This window comes from Dipodomys spectabilis, unplaced genomic scaffold (genome assembly GCF_019054845.1).
Source record: "Dipodomys spectabilis isolate Male_0828 unplaced genomic scaffold, ASM1905484v1 ptg000169l, whole genome shotgun sequence".
In the NCBI taxonomy this organism is placed as follows: domain Eukaryota; kingdom Metazoa; phylum Chordata; class Mammalia; order Rodentia; family Heteromyidae; genus Dipodomys; species Dipodomys spectabilis.
Window position 1 is genome coordinate 6,476,521 of NW_024870846.1, and position 20,876 is coordinate 6,497,396.

The 20,876-nt window shown below is 38.8% G+C and overlaps 1 protein-coding gene across 3 annotated transcripts in view; it reads right to left on the minus strand.

The window, feature by feature from the left end:
* Nucleotides 1-314: 314 nt before the first annotated feature.
* Nucleotides 315-20,876, minus strand: part of Fbxo15 (F-box protein 15) — a 50,226-nt gene continuing 29,664 nt past the window's right edge. For all 3 annotated transcript variants that reach the window (XM_042693494.1, XM_042693493.1, XM_042693495.1), the window contains 2 exons: nt 3,687-3,811; nt 315-693 (listed from right to left, as the gene is read on the minus strand). In XM_042693494.1, coding sequence (XP_042549428.1) covers nt 424-693; nt 3,687-3,811 — 395 coding nt within the window. In that variant the 3' untranslated portion in view covers nt 315-423. The remainder of the gene's footprint in view (nt 694-3,686; nt 3,812-20,876) is intronic.

Consider the following 20,876-nt stretch of genomic DNA (forward strand, 5'->3'; position numbering starts at 1 on the left):
CACCACCGTGTCTAACTGTTCATTGGCTGAGGTGGGGTTTTACAAACTTTTTTCAGGCTACCCTAAAACCTCCTCTGGATCTCAGCCTTACAAGTAAGCAGGATTACAGACATCAGCCACACACCCAGTTTTTCCTTTTCTCTTCTTTATACCAATAGCAAGAAAGAAGTAAATAACTTTTTTTCCTTCTCATCTTCTATGAGTTTTCACTAGGAACACATGGTTTTTATGTTTTTAAATTTTAACTTAATTTCCTGTTCATTTTTAAATGACCCAAAAATACTAATATCTAATGTAAAATAAGGCACTGAACAGGATTTTCATAGATATGCTTTATTTTAACTTTCAATATTAAGAGCGAAGCTGACAGTAAAAAAAAAAAATAAAGTTAACAAAAAATACTTTGCTACCTATTTCTAACAATTAGTAGTTTGTCCCAAACCAGTAGTTTATTTTTGCTACACTGAGGTAAAGGACCAGGCTGACAATGAAATATTCTTCCGTCTCTTCAATCCACACAAGCTCCGCATGTACTTTTCCTACTTCATCCTTGTAGTTGACATAGTATGTGTGTCCCAGGAAAGTGGGGCCATCGGAAGGGCAGGTGACGGGCCTCATGCAAACGGGAGAACTGAAGCACCAAAAGGGCTTTCTTTTTTCATCCAGGAGAGTCACATCTAGTATGGGGCACCTCTGAAAGCAGACACAGATTCACAAGCGGCAGGGTAAGATGGCCAGTTAAACCCCATTTTCACAGGTCATTCTGACCCAATGTAAACTGAGTAGGAAATGTTGCATGTATCATCAAAACCCAGAATGTTATCACTGGCACACAGGCTAATCATCAGTAGACTGTAATCAGTACCTGCTGTGTCTCTCGTCACTAGCACTCACACTCATCCAAACACCAGGGTGAGCACACGGGAGTTTCAGGGGAGACCAGAAAGTAGTATTGGAGGCCCAGAGGAGAAACACACTCCCTTACCTTTCCAACCTCAAAAGTATACCTTGCCTTAATCATACATGCAACCAGCAGCACACTCTCCAGAAAAGAGCCAAAGCATCTTTCTTAGGGGTATGACCCCCTCCCCATGATGAACCCTTGCTCTGCCTATTCAAGTCTTCCTGCATAAAGCAGCATTACAGAGCTTTACTGAAATATCTGATTTAAATTAAACTTGATGCCAAGCTCTATACAGAATTAGAAGTAACATTAAAATAACATCAAAAATGCCAAGGCATGAAATAAAAAATGGAAAAGGCAGGCATGTAAAGAAAAGCATTAACAGGAGAAACATATCAACAGGATATCCAGCGGTAGTGGAGAGCAAACACTCGAGGGACGTGCTTACTGTCAATGACACTGGAGGCCCTAGCAGGCAAGGCTGCTTGATACCCCAAACCGCGCCAGCATGGGGACCATCTGCACAGAAACTGTCCTGTGTGCACCAACACCCACACTCAGCCACTGTAAGCCATTTGAATGCACTTTATATTGTAACCTGACTTCAAAACACACTGTGTTCTGATAAAATAGGTTTTCTGGTGTTTAGGTTGAGCCATAACCACAGGGACATTCGGACTGTGAAGCTGGACACAGTGACTCCAGCTCAACATGCCTGGCATCGCGAGTGCTGCAGCCTGCATACCCAGAGCTCCAGGACCCTTCTCACGGATCCATGAAGGCCAGATGATCAGAGCTCTGACAGAACCCCACGCTGCTTCGAAGAAACCAACGCAAGGCACTGCCTCCAACATCATCGCTAACACGGCTTTACGCTTTCTTTACCATTTGTTGAGTGAGCCTTGGGACCAGAATCAGAATTGGGGCAACATATTTTTCTTAACTGCCTTTGCTCAAATGGTTACTGTAAGAATTAGAAACTGTCTACAATATCCCAGGGGAACTGTTTATTTCTGATTTTAGTTGTCTATTTTTTCTATCTTATATCCTTTCTTGTTTGTTTTTTTGTTTGTTTTTAAAAAAAAAAAAAGGCCTGTAATCATTGAAAGCAATTTTTAAAATGTATTTTACCAAGCAAAGGACCTGGCTCAATTAGTACAATACCTACCTAACACGTATAAGGCCCTGAGTTCAAAATCCCAGAACTGCCAAAAAGAAAATGTGTTTTTTTCCTTAGGGGAAATTCCTCAGCTACCTGGCAAACATAAGGGATATAAACACAAGATGGAATACTCACCTGGCTTCTTTTTTTGGAACTCCAAGATTGGACTAGTTTTAATACTAGTACCATACGTAAATGGCAAATGCAGATCAACCCGCTCACCTCTTAACCAGGCAGAGCTGGTGCTGAGGGCAGATTTTGGGCTACATTACTCCTTCTTTCTCCCAAACTGCCTGGGACCAGGCCAGACACTCTCCACTTCAAGACCTCAGATCTCTCTTTAAATCCTAAGTCACACCACTTTAATGGCCTGCGGAGGCCCTACCTGGAGCTCCTTGGAGGTCTCAGGTTTGCAGCAATGCTTTCAGACTCTGAGAAAGACTGCTGAGAATTCAGTCCTACATTTGTGACTGTAAGACTATTTAGTATTTAGTGTACCTTACACATGGGGGACTTGGTTTTCTATAACACAGCCAGGACAAAGCTTTGTTTCTTAGTATAATTCCTACGCTTTCCTTTTACCTTCTAGAGGGAACTAAGCCACTGCTTTTATCTTACTCTAAACTACCAGAAAATATAGAATTAAACATAAAAGGATAACCTGACCCTTTGTCATCTTGCCTTTCTTACTCTGTTTTGCGTTCATGTTTTATTTTAGTACATGTTTTCACTGTAAGCCCATCTATCACAGAAAAAAAATGGGTCTGCATTCTTAAAGATATGAAACAATTATCCTTTGTGCATGATAAGCAATTTTTCCAAGTCATACATATTCGCTTATAGGCAAATATCAGAAATAAAACATGTTCTTGTACCAAATACTAAGTGGCTTAGGAGATAATTCTAATTCTCTGTGGCAACACAGCTCAAGAGAAATAGTATATCCACCATTAACAGCTCCAAGGTGTTGGAGCTACCCTACAGATATAGGGCAGAGTGACCTTGGTAAAGAAGGAAAAGCAGTCAAGGAGCTGTCACTGGCTTTTCTGACTAAGAAATCCCATTCATCCCATCAAATACAAATGAGAATACTGAGATGCAGAACAGTAAGGGCACAAGGCCACCCAAGAAGGGAACTATATGAAATCTTTCCCCACCATCTCTTCCCTCTCTCCCTGACAATTCCCTACAGAAACCAACTCTCCTCTTTATGTAGCTGTTTTTTATTTAACTCTAAAGAATATATCTGTAATCAGAATCAATAACTTATAACTACAATAAACTTTATATTGATTGGTACAAAAGGATGTCTCTTTGCAAATGCTACTTGCCTAGTGCAACTTTCAGCTCCCCTTTCTCTACGGGACAGAAGGAATGAGAGAGCGAGGTTATAGTCAGTCCTGTTCAGAAACTGCTGCAGTGTACATACCAGTCCTACCCCACCACAGGAAGAGCAAAGGGTCTCAATAAGCTCTTGGAGAAGTGCTAAAGACTGTAAAAATCATAAAATCCACAGAAATTAGAATAAATATAACGTATTTATTAGAATAAATATATACACATCAACAGACATTTTTCCTATTATACATAAATGAGTTTTTTTTTTAAAGTCCTTCTTACCTCTATAAAGCCATCAAAAGCATTAGTTCTCCAAACAAGTCCAACTTTTCCAATGAGAGGTAGATGTTCTCTATTGTTCTTAAAATTTATCACAATGACCTTCACATATCCATCTTCAATGTACCCTGAAAGGAACTAATGTTATTTTAATTACCACATTCCAGTCAGGATATTAAATCCACAGTCTTCAGACTAGCCATTCCACAAGAGATGTTCTGTGTCACAGCTAATCCTAGATACCAGCATGAGGCCAGAACACTGTAACCTTTGACTCAAAGATAGGGGAAAAAACACATTATGAGGAAGTGTCATCCAGGGTAACATCAGGGGAGGATGGTGGGGGTGAACCTGGATACACACCTGTAATTATCAGAAAGGAAAACGTTCACCTCAGTCATGTTGTTGGAGTTCCATTTCTGCACTAAATACCTAAGATAATCAAGTTCTAGAGATGAAAAGGTTATCTTGGCTCACAAATTTTAATGTTCCAGACCATGGTGGCTAGACCTCCTAGCTTCAGACTGTGGCAAGGTAGAATATCATAGCAGGGAGCAAACAGAACATGATGCTTTCCTCAGGGCCTAAAGACCTTCTACTAGGCTACACTCTTAAATGCCCTACCACCTTCCAACAGGGCCAAGCTAAGGACAAAGACTTTAACCTATGGACTTTCGAGGTCCCTCCAGATCTAAACCATATTACTTAGTCAAGCCAATTCATAGAAATGGAAAAGCAGAAATACAGAGCTTAATAAGAAAGCAGATGTAGAATGGCTAAGGAAAAAAGGAAGCTAAAAAGGACAAAGCAATCAATGGTACCAAGAAAGGAGGGCCTGAAGAATGGACGGGCAAGAAAAGCTAAGGGAAGGAGCCTAGCACACAAAACAAACATCTTCACCCATGCAAACACTTACGAACCCTAAGGACAAATGCTGTTCCTCTCCTAATGTCCCAATGCTGGGCACTAGCAGCCCTCCCATCGCTGCAGAGGCACCATTACCACCACATGGTACACAGTCACTTCAAGGTCTCTTGTGATAGAGAAGCGACAGCACTCCCCAACTCATGCAGAGATGCACTCCACAGATCAAGTTAGCACACCATGAGGCGTGAATGTCCAGGATCAGGATTGTAATACTGTAGCATCTCCACATAGTCACCAAAGTTTCTTCAGAGACTGACCCCAGAATAAAGGTTAAGTGAGAGTCAGGTAGCAAAGCATACCAAAACAAAATCAGAAAAGAGCAAATGTTCTTTGTCCCTAGGTTTAGTTATTTCACAGGACAAAATAAAACCAAAGCTAATTTGTTGCAAAAAATTATATACAGTGTTCCCCAACTCAGTGCAGTGAAGTCTGATTGTAACAGGGCCTTCTGTGCTGCTGTGCTTTTAGTGAAAGGCACTATCAGAAGCAGAGTGCCACGCCCGGCCGGGGGGTGCTCCTAGCCTCCAAGCCCAGGTGGCCATGCTACCTGCTTCTGTCTTACTTTTGGCTCAAGGCAGCCTATGTTTTCTTCTGCCCTGCTAAGTAATTAGCAAGAGTTGTGCAGCTTCACTCCTACTCTCCCTAGATGTAGAGAGGAAGCCAGAAGACACTGTCCCTTCCCAGGCTCTATGTCACCTCCTAGACCCAAAGAAGGGCCCTAGGCCTCAGGGGAGCCATACCAATAGCATTTTGATTAGACCAGATGATTGGACCAGATGTGACTCTGTGTACTACTGAATGCGCATGTGCAAAGGCAGGAGAGACCACTGACTGGCACAGAAATTCAGGCTTGTGTGCTGTCAGCCATCAAAACCAGACATGAAACCAGAAGGCTATTTTCCATGTGGCTCATCCTCAGGACATTCAGAAAATGAACCCAAATACAAGGGCCAAAAACACTATAATGGCAACTGTCTAAGCTAGTAAATACGAGATCCTTGTAGTAAGAAAAGCCTTCCATTTTATTATTAGCAAATATTCTGCCACTTCAGAACAATTACAGTGCTTTCGACCACACGCCCTAGGTGTTCACCATCGTGAGTGGTGAATGAGAATGGTCTTCCTCTGAAAAATTGCAGTAGCAAAGAAACACTATTCCCTTGAGCAGATACAGGTAGAACTCAGGAGTATACCACTGAAGTTATAATGGTAATACTTCCAGAAAAGAAGCCTCACTGTGAAGTAGACATACGTAAATGAAAAGACTGATCCAGTATATTTTTACTACATGCCTGTGCTCTTAAACTCTTCAGAGTAAATTCTGCTGTTGAAGATACTAACCTTAGATGCTAAGCTTAACTTGTCAGCACAGAAGACCATTCCCAATTTGTAGTCAAGTATCACTTGAGGCTCACCATCATGGCTTCTATGACAATAGATTCGTAAGCATGAGCTTTAGAATAAAACAATCAAAAACCCTGCCCAGATATTTGTTACTCCAAACTGAGTAAAACAGGAATATACTTTATAAGGCTTTGTGAGGACTATTGGAACCAACAACAAATATTACCCTTACAGGGTAACTCCTGATACCTGTCAGGCTAAATGTACTGAAGCACTTTAGTGCACTATTTCAATAAGAATAACACTCTATGTAAAGAGCAAGGTCCACTGTCAGGCAGAAGAGAGAAATATGTCCATAAACTGGAATTCTCAATGACTGTTAAGATGTCTCTTAACCTGAATTCACTTATAGACTTAATGTCATAACTACCATAATCCCAGCAAGCATTTTAATAAATAATTTAATAATTTAAATTTATAAATAACTAATAAAAATTCACAAGATGACTCTAAAGGTCACATGGGACCCCTGATTTTTTTTTTGTCAGTCATGGGGCTTGAACTCTGGGCCTGGCTGAAGGTCACATTGAAATGCTAAGGATCTAATATAACCACAGCAATCTTGAAAAAGGAAAAGCTGACTTTAAAACATTACAGCAAAAACAGTATGGTATTGCTTCTAAGCATATGTAATACATCAACAGAATAGATGAGTTCAGAAATAGACCTATACTTTTTCAAGCAAGTGATATTTGAGAGAGATAACAAAATAGTCCAATCATCAAAGAAAGTCTTTTTTTACAAATAGTGCACAAAGAGCAGTACAGCATAAAGAAAAACACCTCAATACTTACCTCATACTGTACATAAACTAATTAATTATAAATCAAAGAAAGGTAAAAGAAAAAACTCTAAAACTGCTAGTAGAAACAATAGAGAATATTTTACAACCCGGGAAGGAAAAGACTATTGATAGGAGAAAGTAATAACCAAGAAGTTAAAAACTGATAAATCAGATTTCATCAAATTAAAACCTGTGATCAACAAGATACCATTAAAAAGACCAATATAGCTGGGCGCTGGTGGCTCATGCCTGTAATCCTAGCAACTCAGGAGGCTGAGATCTGAGGATCGCAGTTCAAAGCCAGCCCGGGCAGGAGAGACTGTGAGACTCCTATCTCCAATAAACCACCAGAAAATCGGAAGTGGCGCTATAGCTCAAGTGGTAGAGCGCTCGCCTTGAGCTGAAGAGCTGAGGGACAGCGCCCAGGCCCAGAATTCAAGCCCCACGACCGACAAAAAAAAAAAAGACCAATATATTTACTATATATGTATTTGACAAAGAACTAAGATCCAGAATACATAAAAAACTATAACAATTTAAGAATAAAAGGTAACTTACCCATATATACATACATATTTACATCTATGTATATAGATGCATATGTGCAATGTGTTTACATATTATATATGCAAACTCATATAAGCAAAAGAATATATGAGTTATACATATAAGATATATAATTCACATATATAAAGGATACATATGCATTTATATATATATATATTGTTTAATGATGTCCAAGTGTAATTATCTTTTACTATCCATTGGATTAACTTGTAGATTTATAGACAGTCTAACTATTACAAGTGAAGTAAATCATGCAGCCTATGTTTCCTTGGATCTGGATTACTTTGCCTAATATAATTTTTTTCAAGTCTTTCCATTTCCTTATGAATGAGGGCAATGTCATTCTTTCTGATGGTAGCATAGAATTCCATTGTGTATATATACCACACTTCTTTATCGGTTTATCCACTGAGAATCATCTGGGTTGATTCCATATTTTAGCTATGGTAAATAATGCTGCAATGAAAGCTCCAGTCTTATTGAAGGAAGTGTACCAAACAGAATCATAATAAGAGATTTAAAAAAAGAAACAGATATGCTCAATTTCATGACAAGCAAGAATGAGCCTGTATCATGTACTTGAACCAAGAATACTTAATAACATGACCTCTTCTGGCTAAGCTAGTGTGAGTTATCCAGTATTTTTATAGAAGTCAACTTAAAAATTGTCTGATACAGAAGTTGGGGTATTTTGTAAAATAATTTTTATGAACGTACTGATGGGAAAAGAGTTGAGATGATGAAAAAGATAGGGACAAATGACTAAACAAACGTCCCTAGCAAAGAGAAGTAGATATGTTTAGAAAAATTAGAAAGTTCATTTTGGAAAGAAGTGAGACTTTTTTCTTCTGTTTCAGAGAAATAGATAAGCAAAAAAAAAAAGCATATAAATAACTTGTGATTCAGTAAAGATGTAACAGGAACAGAAGATCGGGAAGCAAAACAAGTAATGATTTTCCTTAACACAACCCAAGAATAAAGGAGGAATCAGGAGTTATTTTTTGCTTTTATAAGGGACATGCACTATACATGAGGTGATATAAATCATTTGAAAGTGGATTTTGGCTGATGCTAAGTATATATGGCATATTCCAGGACAACAATTAAAAAAGAAAGGACAACATCTGATATTCTAAGCAAAGAGGGAGAGCACATGGAACCGTATAAAATGCTCGATTAAAGTCACACAGAAAAAGAAACGAAAACAAAAAATGAGAGTAACAGAAAGAAAATGCTAACAAATACGGTGATATTAATCCAACTATATCACTAATCTCTTTAGGAGTGGTATCCAGGGAGGAGGGCAAACAAATTTAGAGGGGAAAAGGAGATAATGTTGTTACAAAAGTCAGTGCATGTCCTACACCAAAATTAAGAAAATTGAGGGAAGCTATAGGATTGGGAGGAATGGAGGTGACACTGATCAAGATGAATTGTATTTATAAACTGCTTTGTTAAATGGCTTTGTACAGCAACGTAGAGATAATTTAAATAGCTGAGCACTCACTGGCTTAGCGTGTAATTCTAGCTATGCAGGAGGCGGGGATCTGAGGATCATGGTTCAAAGCCAGCCCAGGCAGAAAAGTCTAAATTACAAAAAAAAAAGTGGAAGTGAGCCGGGCGCCAGTGGCTCACACCTGTAATCCTAGCTACTCAGGAGGCTGAGATCTGAGGATCTCAAAGCCAGCCCGGGCAGGAAAGTCCATGAGACTCTTATCTCCAATAAACCACTAGAAAACCAGAAGTGGTGCTGTGGCTCAAGCAGTAGAGTGCTTGCCTTGAGCTGAAGAGCGCAAGGACAGTGCCCAAGCCCAAGAGTTCAAACCCCACCACGGACCAAAAAAAAAAAAAAAGTGGAAGTAGAGCTATGGTTCAAGTAGTAGAGTGCTATGAACATAAAAGCTCAGAGACAAGAGTTCAAGCATGACTGACAAAAACAAAGAAAATAATAAAATATATTTTAAAATAGTCACTTTAACATTGATAGGCGATGACAGATACACTGGAGGGGAGAGGAAGGCAAATGGATGGGTTGAGAAAATACATCATGCCAATGCCAATATAAAGAAAGCTAAAGGAACTATACTAATTTCAGAAAGAGCAGACTTCAGAGCAAGGAAAGCTATAAGGAATAAAGAAGGGCAGTTAAGTAATGATAAAGGATCTAGTCTACAAGAATATGTGACTATTTTCAACGTGAGAGTACCTAACAAAACAGAATTGAAATACATGAGCAAAAGCTACAGAACTACAAGAAAAAATAAGTAAATCTACTATTAGTGCTGGAGACTTCAATATCTCTTACCAGAAACAGATAGACCCAGCAAATAGAAAATCAGTAAGGACATAGTTGAACTCAATAACAGCATGAATCAACTGGATATTATAGATACCTGTAGACTAGTTCATCCAACAACAGCATCTTCTCAAGCTCACATAAAGAACATTCACCAGAAGGAATATTAAGGGCCATGATACCGTAAAATACACCTTTTCAAATTTAAAAGACCCAAGATCATATGGTGTCTGCTATCAAATCAACATGAAATTAAACTAGAAATCCCTAAAAGAAAGTCAGCTGGTAAATTTCAAATAATTGGCAATGAAATAACATATTTCTAAATAACACTAAAGCCAAATTTTTTTAAATCTCAAAAGAAAATTTTTAATTGGACTGTAAGAATAAACTTACAACTTTACAAAATCTGTAGAATACAATGAAAGTAGTGCTTAAATGGGAATTTTTAGCATTGAGTGCATTTATTAGAAAAAAGAAGATCTGAAATCAATCTAAGTTTCCACACTTAGAAAACTACAAAAAGAAGCCAGTTAAACCAAAGTAAGTGTGAAAAAAATAAACAAAAAGTGGAGTAAGAATCAACAAAGAGGGAAAATTAAAGAAACCAAGGAAAAGTCCTTAAAACGTTCAGCAAAACTAATGTATATAGACAGAACAACAGAGCACACAAATTAAACAATCACCAAAACTGAAAAAAGTTATCATCAATACAGACTCTATGTACATTAAAATGGCAGTAAAGGAATACTATGTATAAATTTAGTAATCTAGATGAATAAATTCCTTGAAAGGCATAATTTGCCAAACTTACACAAAAAGAAATATACAATTTTATCAGCTCTCTAATCCAAGAAATTGAATCAAAATCCTTCCAAAACAAAAAGTACAGGGCCTGAATGGATTCACTGGTAAATTCCATCAAATATCTAAGAAAGAAATTTATAAGAATTCTCTATAATCTTTCAAAAGCTAAAGCAGAAGAAGTAATTCCTAACTCCTCCTATAAGGCCATATAAACCTATAAACCTCCTATAAACCTAATTTTGAAACAAAAAACACTGCATAAAAATAAAAATACTGACCTCTTATGAACATAAAAGCAAAAATTCTCAACAAAATACTAGTAAATAGTAAAGGGTCATGCCTATAATCCTAACTACTCAGGAGTCTGAGATCAGAGGATCACAGTTTTCACGGTTTAAAGCCAGCTGAAGCAAGAATGCCTGTGAGACTCACTCCAATTAACCCCCAAAAGACAAGTGAAGCTGTAGCTCAAGTTGTAGAGTGCTAGCCTTAAGCAAAAAACGGACAGGAACAGCACACCAGACCCCAGAACTGGCACGCACACGCATGCACACACACGCGTGTACACACACACACACCAAATAAAAATTGAATAATGCAAAAAAAAAAGAGAATTATAAACTATGACCAAATGGAATTTATCACAAGTATCCAAAGGCTGGTTCAACATTTGAAAACCAATCTATATAAACTATTCATAAGCAAGTCAAAGAAGAAAAAATATATATAATTACATCCATATATGCAGAAAAACATGACAAAAGCCAACATTCATCCATAATTTAAAACTATAAGTAAACTAAGAATAGAAGGGACGTTCTAGCTACAAGAATAGCTACCAAAAAAATCTACTGTTAGCATTCTACTTTATAGAGAGAAACTAAAAAACCTTTCCCACTAAAATCAAGAGTAAGGCAAGACTGTCTTATTGCTATTTCACAATATGGTACTGGAGATCTTAGCTAATGTACTAAGGAAACAAAAGATCTGTCAGCTTTCCATCCCTGGAACAACTGACATAATAAGCTGGTAAGGAGGTTTCAGTCTATGATCACTTGGCACAATTGCTTTTGGGGCCTGTGGCAAAGAAGCTTATTCTGGAAGGGGCAGAGGGCAGAGCAAGACTGTTCACCTCAAGGCCAACAAGTGAGAGAGAAAAGGGAAGAGGCTGGGTTCCCCCTATCTCCCACCCAAGAGCAAGCTTCAAAGACTTCCCATTAGGTCCCATTTCTTAATACCAGAAGTGTCAAACAGGGGAGAAAGCCTTTAACACCTAGGCCTTTGGGGACATTTCATACCCAAACTTTAGCAATAGACATCCAAATTGGGAAGGGAAAAACAAAGTTGTCTCTAATCACAGATTTTAAAAATCTGAAAAACTGTCCAAAATCCAGAGCACTGAAACACCAAATGCTGGTAAGAATGTAAAGCAAGTCCTTCCATTTCCTTATGAATGAGGCAGTGTCATTCTTTGTGATGGAAACAGAATTCCATTGTGTATATATACCACATTTTCTTGATCCATTCATCTACTGAGGGGCATCTGGGTTGGTTCCATATCTTAGCTATCTTAAATAATACTGTAATGAACATGTGTCGTTGGTAGCTTTAGTGTGGCCTTGTTTGTGTTCATTTGGGTAAATGCCCAGGAGTGGGATTGCTAGATGATCAGGTAGTTTCTATGTTTAGTCTTTTGAGGAACCTTCATACTCCTTTCCAGAGTGGTAGAACCAGCTTACATTCCCACCAACAGTGTAGTAGCGTTCTCTTTTGGCCACATTCCCCTCAGCATCTGTTATTATTTGTTTTCTTAATAATAGCCATTCTAACTGGGGTGAGGTGGAATCTCAATGCATTGCTTTTATGACCAGCGATGTTGAATGTTTCTTCATGTGTCTATTGGCTATTCTTACTTCTTCTCCAGAGAAGTCTCTTTTTAACTTGTTAGCCCACTTATTAATGGGGAGGTTGTTTCTTTGAATATTTGTTATTGGAGAGTTTAATTTTTTGAGCTTTTGGTAGATATAGATATAAATGTATAGATTTTTTTTTTTTTTGCCGGTCATCAGGCCTGAACTCTGGATCTGGGCTCTGTCCCTCAGCTCTTCATCTCAAGGCTAGCACTCTACCACTTGAGCCACAGCACTACTTCCAGCTTTTTCTGCTTATATGGTGCTAAGGAATTGAACTCAGGGCCTCATACATGTGAGGCAAGTACTCTACCATTGAGCCACCTTCCTAGCCCCATCTGGGTATATTTTTGATATAAGGCCCTTGTTTGTTTTGTAGCTAGTAAAGATCTTCTCCCAATCTGTGGGCTTTCTGTTTATCTTGGCTAGCTATACTTTCACCATGCAGAAGTTCTGCAGTTTAATGTGATCCCATTTGTACAACCTTTCTTTAATTTGTTGTTTTTCTGAATCTTTATTTAGGAAGCTTCACCAGATCCAAAGAAACATACAAAGGAGGTTTCCCTCCTTTGTAATAATTAGTATATGTCTAGGATAGTCCTAGCAGAGGATCACAATAGCACAATAGCTATGTACATATGGCCATATAAAATGATGCTAAATGCAGTGAACTCCAAGGTATATAAACAAGAAGTTTTGGAGGGTTTTTTGGTTTTGTTTTTAATGTACTGTGTGAAGTTATTTTTTTCCTTATTTTTTTCCCCATTTGGTTTATCCCCTGTTGTCGCTGTTTTTCATTTTGACACCCTGAGTCTTGTATATATGTTTACCTGATCTGGGGAAAGAAAGGAGAATAACAAAATGGTGAGAGAAAGAACACAAGGAGAGCCAATGCACCAGCGATACTCACAGGACAGTATGTTGGAAACAAACTTGACAACTTGGGGAGGAGGGGAGCTGGGGCGGGGAGGGAAAGTGGGAGAAGAGGAAGTAACTACGTTCGACCAGAAATGTACTCATTACCTTACTTATGTAACTGTAATCACCCTTACCATAATTTTTTAATGCAAACCAAAAGGAATCATCATTTATTGCCTTTAGGAATGTAAAACCATACAGACATATCCAAAGACAATTTGCTAATTTCTTACAAAGTCATGCTCCTTGTTAGTCAAAGAAGCTGAAAACCTAGGCCATATCAAAATTTGCATGTAAATAGTAATAGTTTTATTCACAGTTGTCCAAACTTGGAAGCAACCAAGATAAATGGAAAAACTGAAATACATCTAGACAATGGAATACTATTAAGTGCTAAAATGAAATAAGCTATGAATCCATGAAAAGAACATAGAGAAAACTCAGTGCTTTTTTACTAACTCAAACAAGAGAATCTGAAAGCCAATATACCATGATTCCAACTGTTTGACAACCTGGAAAACGTTAAACCACCATGACAGTAAGAAGATTAGTAGATTCTTGAAGTTGATGTGATGGCAGAGACAGGTAGAAGACAGGGACTTTTTAGGTAAAACTATTCTAATACTATAATGGTAGATATATAACATTTATCCAAACCCATAAAATACACAATGCCCAGGCAGAATTTACTATAAACTATATAGTCTTTAAGTAATAATGATGTCCCAATCTGTGATCACCAACTGTACAAATGTTCTATTTTGATGGGGATATTAAATCCACTTTATTTGTGTAACAGAGAATAACAGTCTATACTTTCCTCTCTATACTTTCCTACCATTTTTGCTGTAAACCCAAAACTACTCTAAAAAGTAAAGTACGAATATTAAAAAGTCAAATGAAGGGAGAAGCATACTTTGTTATTCAAAATGACTTCTGCTTCTTTACTATGACTGTTCCTATCAATACTGATAACAGTACTGTGCAAAACCTTTTTCCTTCAGCTTCAGAAAATTGGTAATAATTACTTTGATACTAAGATCAAATGAATATACAATCCTTTATACTTTGCATTGCTGATCAGACCCTTTGGCAAGGTCCATTTACACTTCAAAGACATAACTGGACTATTTCCTCTTTTCTCCTCACCAGGCTACCCGGTTATCTCACCAAAATGTTAATGGAGAGTTGAACGGGAAAATACTAATACAGCAGGTCTGAATCTGCCTATTCTATTCATGAGGCCTGGTTACAGCACGACTATGTCTAGGAATTTAATTTGAAAGTGTTCTCCTATCATTTCCTGGCAGGTAAGGATGGTTCACTGTGCCTAACTAACTGTACCATGTGGTTTATGCTGAACATCCTCGTTTCTAGGGTCAGGGAAAGTGGCAGTACTAGATAGTAGAGGCCAACATGACCAGCCTGCAATGAAAACGCTGCATGATGGGCACCAGTGGCTCATGCCTATAATCCTAGCTACTCAGAAGGCTGAAATATGAAGTCACAGTTCAAGGAAAGTCCTCTAGTTAAGCACTAAAAAAACCAGAAGTAGGGTGTGGATCAAGTGGTAGAGCACTAGCCTTGAGCAAAAAAAAGCTCAGGGACTGTGCCTGGGCCCTGAGTTCAAGCTCCAGATCCCCCCTCCCCTGAAAAAAACAAACCCTGAACTAGGAAAACTATTGTGACTCCTCAGGGAGAAGATTCTCAGAAATGCTTGCTCGGAGTTGGGCACCGGTGGCTCACGTCTGTAATCCTAGCTACTCAGGAGGCTGAGATCTAAGGATCTCAGTTCTAAGCCAGCCAGAGCAGGAAAGTCCATGAGACTCTTATCTCCAATAAACCACTAGAAAACTGGAAGTGGCGCTGTGGCTCAAGTGGTAGAATGCTCGCCTTGAGCTGAAGAGCTGAGGGACAGCACTCAAGTCCAGAGTTCAAGCCCCACGACCGACCCAAAAAAAAAAAGGAAGCAAATTGTGTATGAGAGAACATACACAGCACTGTTATAAGCTTACCTTAGCTCACAGCCACAAATTATTATTGCAGTATTCCCTTTGATGTTTATCCCTTCTACCCTCTTGTCTCTCATACATTCAGTAGAGGTGGCAAAATGTTTCCTCCCCTAATCTTCCTTGTAGCTTAATTTTACCAACAATACACAAAGGACAGGCAGCAAATATGTGCAGGTTCAAGGATCATAAATTTTTCTTCGAAAAGAGCTTATATAGATCCATTTTTAAAACTTTTAATATTACCATGACTTGTCTAATTCCTTGGGGAAGGAGTATGATAAAGTTCCACATAGTCAAACCGCTGAGGAAGAAGGAAAGACACAGTGATGAATACTCTCCAGTAGAGCTGAAAAGCAGAGAAACCTATACCAAGTTTCTTACTGAAGGAGAGTAACGTCCAGAAATGTGAATGACGTTATAAAATTGAAGGACCTACGGCACTCCTGACTATACAGAGCAGAGCATGTTCTGATCTGAGAAGGTAGTGATGGGCAAACAGAAAAAGAGGACTTAGGGTTCACATCTGGGTGCTGGGCTGCTGAAAACATATTTGAAATCAGAACCCAGCAGCCTTAGTCACAACTTCAAGATGAGTAAAAGCAGCTCTGCTGACCTAGGACGCTGCTGGCAGCCTATCAACCAGTAAAGCAATACTCATCTCAGAGTATTATCATTCAGCCAACCTCTGCCTCTGGGGCTAAGGAACCAAGAGCTAACAAAGGACTTCTGTTTGTTTCAGCTGTGTGAACTAAAAAGCAAAAAATTCAAAGAACCTTGTATGTCAAACATACATGGGATAGTTAGGAAACAAAAGCTCAATACAAAATGTACTCATACCTTACTCATGCAACTGTAACCCTTCTATACAGTATCTTTACAATACAAGTATATATTTTAAAAGTATATTAAATTCAGAAAAATGTTATTAGGAGGTAGACAGCACCAAATTTCTAGAACTCATTCTGAACATTTCATTGGACTATACTGTCTGAAAATGAACATAGCATTCATCTTTTGAATATTATTTGCATTCCCTGTATAGTCAACTCGAGTGATAGTTTAGCCTATTAAACTCACAATGTATTCTATACTAACATTCTAAAGAAATACATACATGCAAATCCTTTAAAGGATGATGATATATCCAGACATACAGTATACCATGAGGCAATTAGTTAAAATAGCTAATAATTGCTTTTCTATGAGTATAATGTTTATTAGAATGTGGATAAAGGATTTATGTATATAAAATAATTTGACCAAGGAATCTTGAACTACAAAAATCACATGGAATTATTCTGCCCTATTCACCTGGATTTTTATTCCCAAGAGTAGCATACTTTCTTAGTGAATGGTGTTTTAGAGGGTATATTACATACTATATAGATCTCTGCTGGCTATTATCAAAATTTAATCAGGACCTGGATGGTGATCACATATGTCTACTCTATACTAATCTAAGTGTCATTTCATGATACAAAAAAGTATAATTACAAGACAGTTAACATACACAGCAGTGCTTCCCTCTGGTGGGAGGAGAGGCAGATGACAATAGCAAGGGGTACACTGTGACCTCAAAGGTCATGACCATGGTGTAGCTTTTAAAACTGTGCTGGCTCCCTGGTTTTGTATTTTATTGCTTTCCTATAGGGCATACTCATATCATATACAGAAAAGATTACACTAATTCTAATAAAAAATTTTAAGACAAATTTTCCCAGCCATATGTGTATTTCCAAATCAATTTTAGATACAATTTCACAAATTTTATAATTGCTATTACAATTGCAATCCCAAAGAATTGCAATTAATATATGAAGTAAATGGGTATATAGGCAGAATCTGGATTTAAAAATGAAATGGCCCTATATAATGATCAAATTCAGGCTCTGTTGAGGGATGGGGAGCCTTGAACTCTGGACCTGAGCACTATCCCTCAGCTCTTCAGCTCAAGGCTAGCACTCTACCACTTGAGCCACAGCACCACTTCTGGTTTTCTGGTGGTTAAGTGGAGATAAAAGTCTCATGGCCTTTCCTGCCTGGGCTGGCTTTGAACCACGATTCTCAGATCTCAGCCTCCTGAGTAGCTAGGATTACAGGCATGAGCCACCGGTGCCTGGCTAAAAATTTAGGCTCTTTTTTTTTTTTTTGATTGTGCGGCCTGAACTCTGGGCCTGGGTGCTGTCCCTCAGCTCTTAAGCCCAAAGCCAGCAGTATACCACTTGAGCCACAGCACCACTTCCAGCTTTTTCTCCTTATATGGTGCTGAAGAATCGAATCTGGGGCCTCATGCATGCAAGGCAAGCACTCTCCCACTGAGCCACCTTCCCAGCCCAATTTAGGCTCTTTTTATAAACTATGGCCCATTTAAAGCTTTCTCCTTTCCACTGACAAGTGGCCTCTCGGGCTGGAGGCCTGTGGGTCTGAACACTGAGTGTGGCTGCGTTATCCTCAACACCAACCCCTGGCAACTCTCTCATGCCCCTGCTCAGAGCCATTTCAGAGTTCCTAGCCCCACCCTCCCAGCAAGTGTCTGCCCCACAAGCTCTCTGCACCTCACCTCATAAGGGCAAGATCTTGTCTCCTCTCATGCCTGGCTCATCTCTCCATTCCAGACCTATCTGCTAACAAAGGAACCAAAAGAAGCCAACCTCTTCACTCTGACGTTCCATCCAAACTGCCTCATGAGGACCAGCCAGTTCACTCACAACTCATGGACAAGGAGCAGGGAGAGCTACTTAATTCTAAGGCCACGGTGATAAAAACAGTTTCTCCTTGATAAGGAGAGCAAATAGAAGAATAGGGGCAAAGTTCTGTCATCCCCAACTGCAATGACACAGCTGAAATTCACTAAATATACCACAGGTACCAAGAGAGTTTCTCAAAAACTATAAAGGACATTCTAGCTGTACTTTTTAAAAATGTGACACTCTGTGATGACAACAGTGCCCTCTGGTGACTCTTCATAGAACTGAATAAAGAAGAAATGCAATTGAGATCCTATGGGAAGCCTTTATATTATAAGAAGAAAAAAGAAGAACAAATTACTGTCCCAATTTCCCATTTCTCCTTCATTTCCCCCAACCTCTTCAATGTGTGACAACCAATTAGCCTTAACAAGGGACTGGATTGTTACTGTAGCCAGTCAGAACAGAAGCACCTCACCCTGACCTCACCTATGCCAACGATTTAAGACTCTCACAGCCTATGATACACTCCACCTACACATCAAGCAGCAAACATACACTGGGAAACTGTAGATCTAGGTGTTTAACTCCCATCTTTAATTATGTGGGCCCAAGCTCAGAAGTTTCCTTGGCAGCAGCTTTATAGAAGTGAGTAGGCATGATCTTGTATTTAAAGAATCCCATAGACTCCACTCCCAAATTACTCAAGCTGATTCAAAACTTTGGTAAAGTAGCAGGGTATAAAATTAACCCCCAAAAATCAATGGCTTTTCTATATGCCAACAATGAGAAAAGTGTGGCTGAAATTAGGAAAGCAACTCCATTTGTAATAGCCCCACAAAAAAATAAAACACCTAGGAATTAACTTAACCAAAGAAGTGAAGGACCTCTATGATGAAAACTTTAAAATCTTGAAAAAGGAAATCAAAACAGAACTTAGAAAATGGCAAAACCTCCCATGCTCCTGGATTGGAAAGATTAACATCATGAAAATGGCAATACTTCCCAAGGCTATCTACAAATTCAATGAGATACCTATCAGAATTCCAACCTCATTCTTCAAGGAAATAGAAGAAGTAATCCAAAAATTCATATGGAACAATAAGAGCCCAAATAGCAAAAACTCTCCTCAACGGAAAGAACACTGCTGGAGGAATATCAATACCAAATTTCAAACTCTACTATAAAGCCATAGTAATCAAAACAGCTTGGTACTGGCATAAGAACAGACCTCAGGACCAATGGAATAGAATTGAAAACCCAGAAATGAACCTACAGACCTATAGCCATCTAATCTTCAATAAGGGAACTAAAACAATAGAATGGAAGAAAGACAGCCTCTTCAGTAAATGGTGCTGGCAAAATTGGTTAACTACTTGTAGAAAACTAAAGCTAGATCCTTATATATCACCCTGTGCCAGAATCAACTCCAAATGGATCAAAGACCTCAGAGTCAAACAGACACTCTGAAAACATTACAGGAAGGAATAGGAGAAGCCCTAGGTCTCCTTGGCGCAGGCCAAAATTTTCTTAATAGCGACCCGGAAACACAACAAATCAAAGAAAGGTTGGACAAATGGGATTGCATGAAGTTGCAGAGCTTCTGCATGGCAAAGGACATAGCTAGCCAGATCAATAGAAAGCCCATGGATTGGGAGAAGATCTTCACTAGCCATACAATGGACAAGGGTCTCATATCTAAAATATACTTGGAACTCAAAAAATTAAATCCCCCAACAACAGATCCTCAAAGAAACAACTGCCCAATAAATAAGTGGGCTAAAGACTTAAAGAGAAACTTCTCTGAAGAAGAAGAAGGATGGCCAATAGACACATGAAGAAATGCTCAACTTCCCTAGCCATAAAAGAAATGCGGGGCTGAGAAGGTGGCTCAGTGGTAGAGCACTTGCCTTGCATGCTCGAGGCCCTGGGTTCGATTCCTCAGCACCACATAAGCAAAAAGAAAAAAAGCCGGAAGTGGCGCTGTGGCTCAAGTGGTAGAGCGCTAGCCTTGAGCTGAAGAGCTGAGGGACAGTGCCCAGGCCCAGAGTTCAGGCCCCACGACCGGACCCAAAAAATAAATAAATAAATAAATAAAAATAAAAGAAATGCAAATCAAAACAACATTGAGATACCACCTCACCCCAGTTAGAATGGCTATAATCAAGAACTCTAACAACAACAGATGCTGGAGGGGATGTGGACAGAAAGGAACCTTACTTCATTGTTGGTGGGAATGTAAACTTGTTCAACCACTTTGGAAAGCAGTATGGAGGTTCCTCAAAAGACTTCACATAGAGCTCCCCTATGACCCAGCAATCCCACTTTTGGGCATTTACCCAAATGTTTACAAACAAGACCACACTAAAGCTACCAGCACAACTATGTTTACTGCAACATTATTTACTATAGCTAAGATATGGAACCAACCCAGATGCCCCTCAGTAGATGAATGATCAAGAAAATGTGGTATATATATACAATCGAATTCTATGCCTCTATTAGAAAGAATGACATTTCCCCATTTGTTAGGAAATGGAAAGGCTTGGAAAAAATTATATTAAGTGAAGTAAGCCAAGCCCAAAGAAACATAGGTCCCATGTTTCCCTTATTTGCAATATCTAGTATATGTATGAGTCAAGCAGAAAAGGTCAGATAATGTGATGTTAGGAAAATGAACCCTTAGATATGTATTTAAATGTTTTTTTCTTTCATGCATTTGTTCCTAATGCATTTATAAGATTATTTCTTTGTTGCTTTGTATGTCCCTCCCCCACAGTATAACCCCTGCTTTCACTATATTTGATGTCGGTATAATTTTTGGAGGAGATGGGGAAAAACAAGTCATTTAAGGATACAGGTGGACCTGTTGCAACAATGA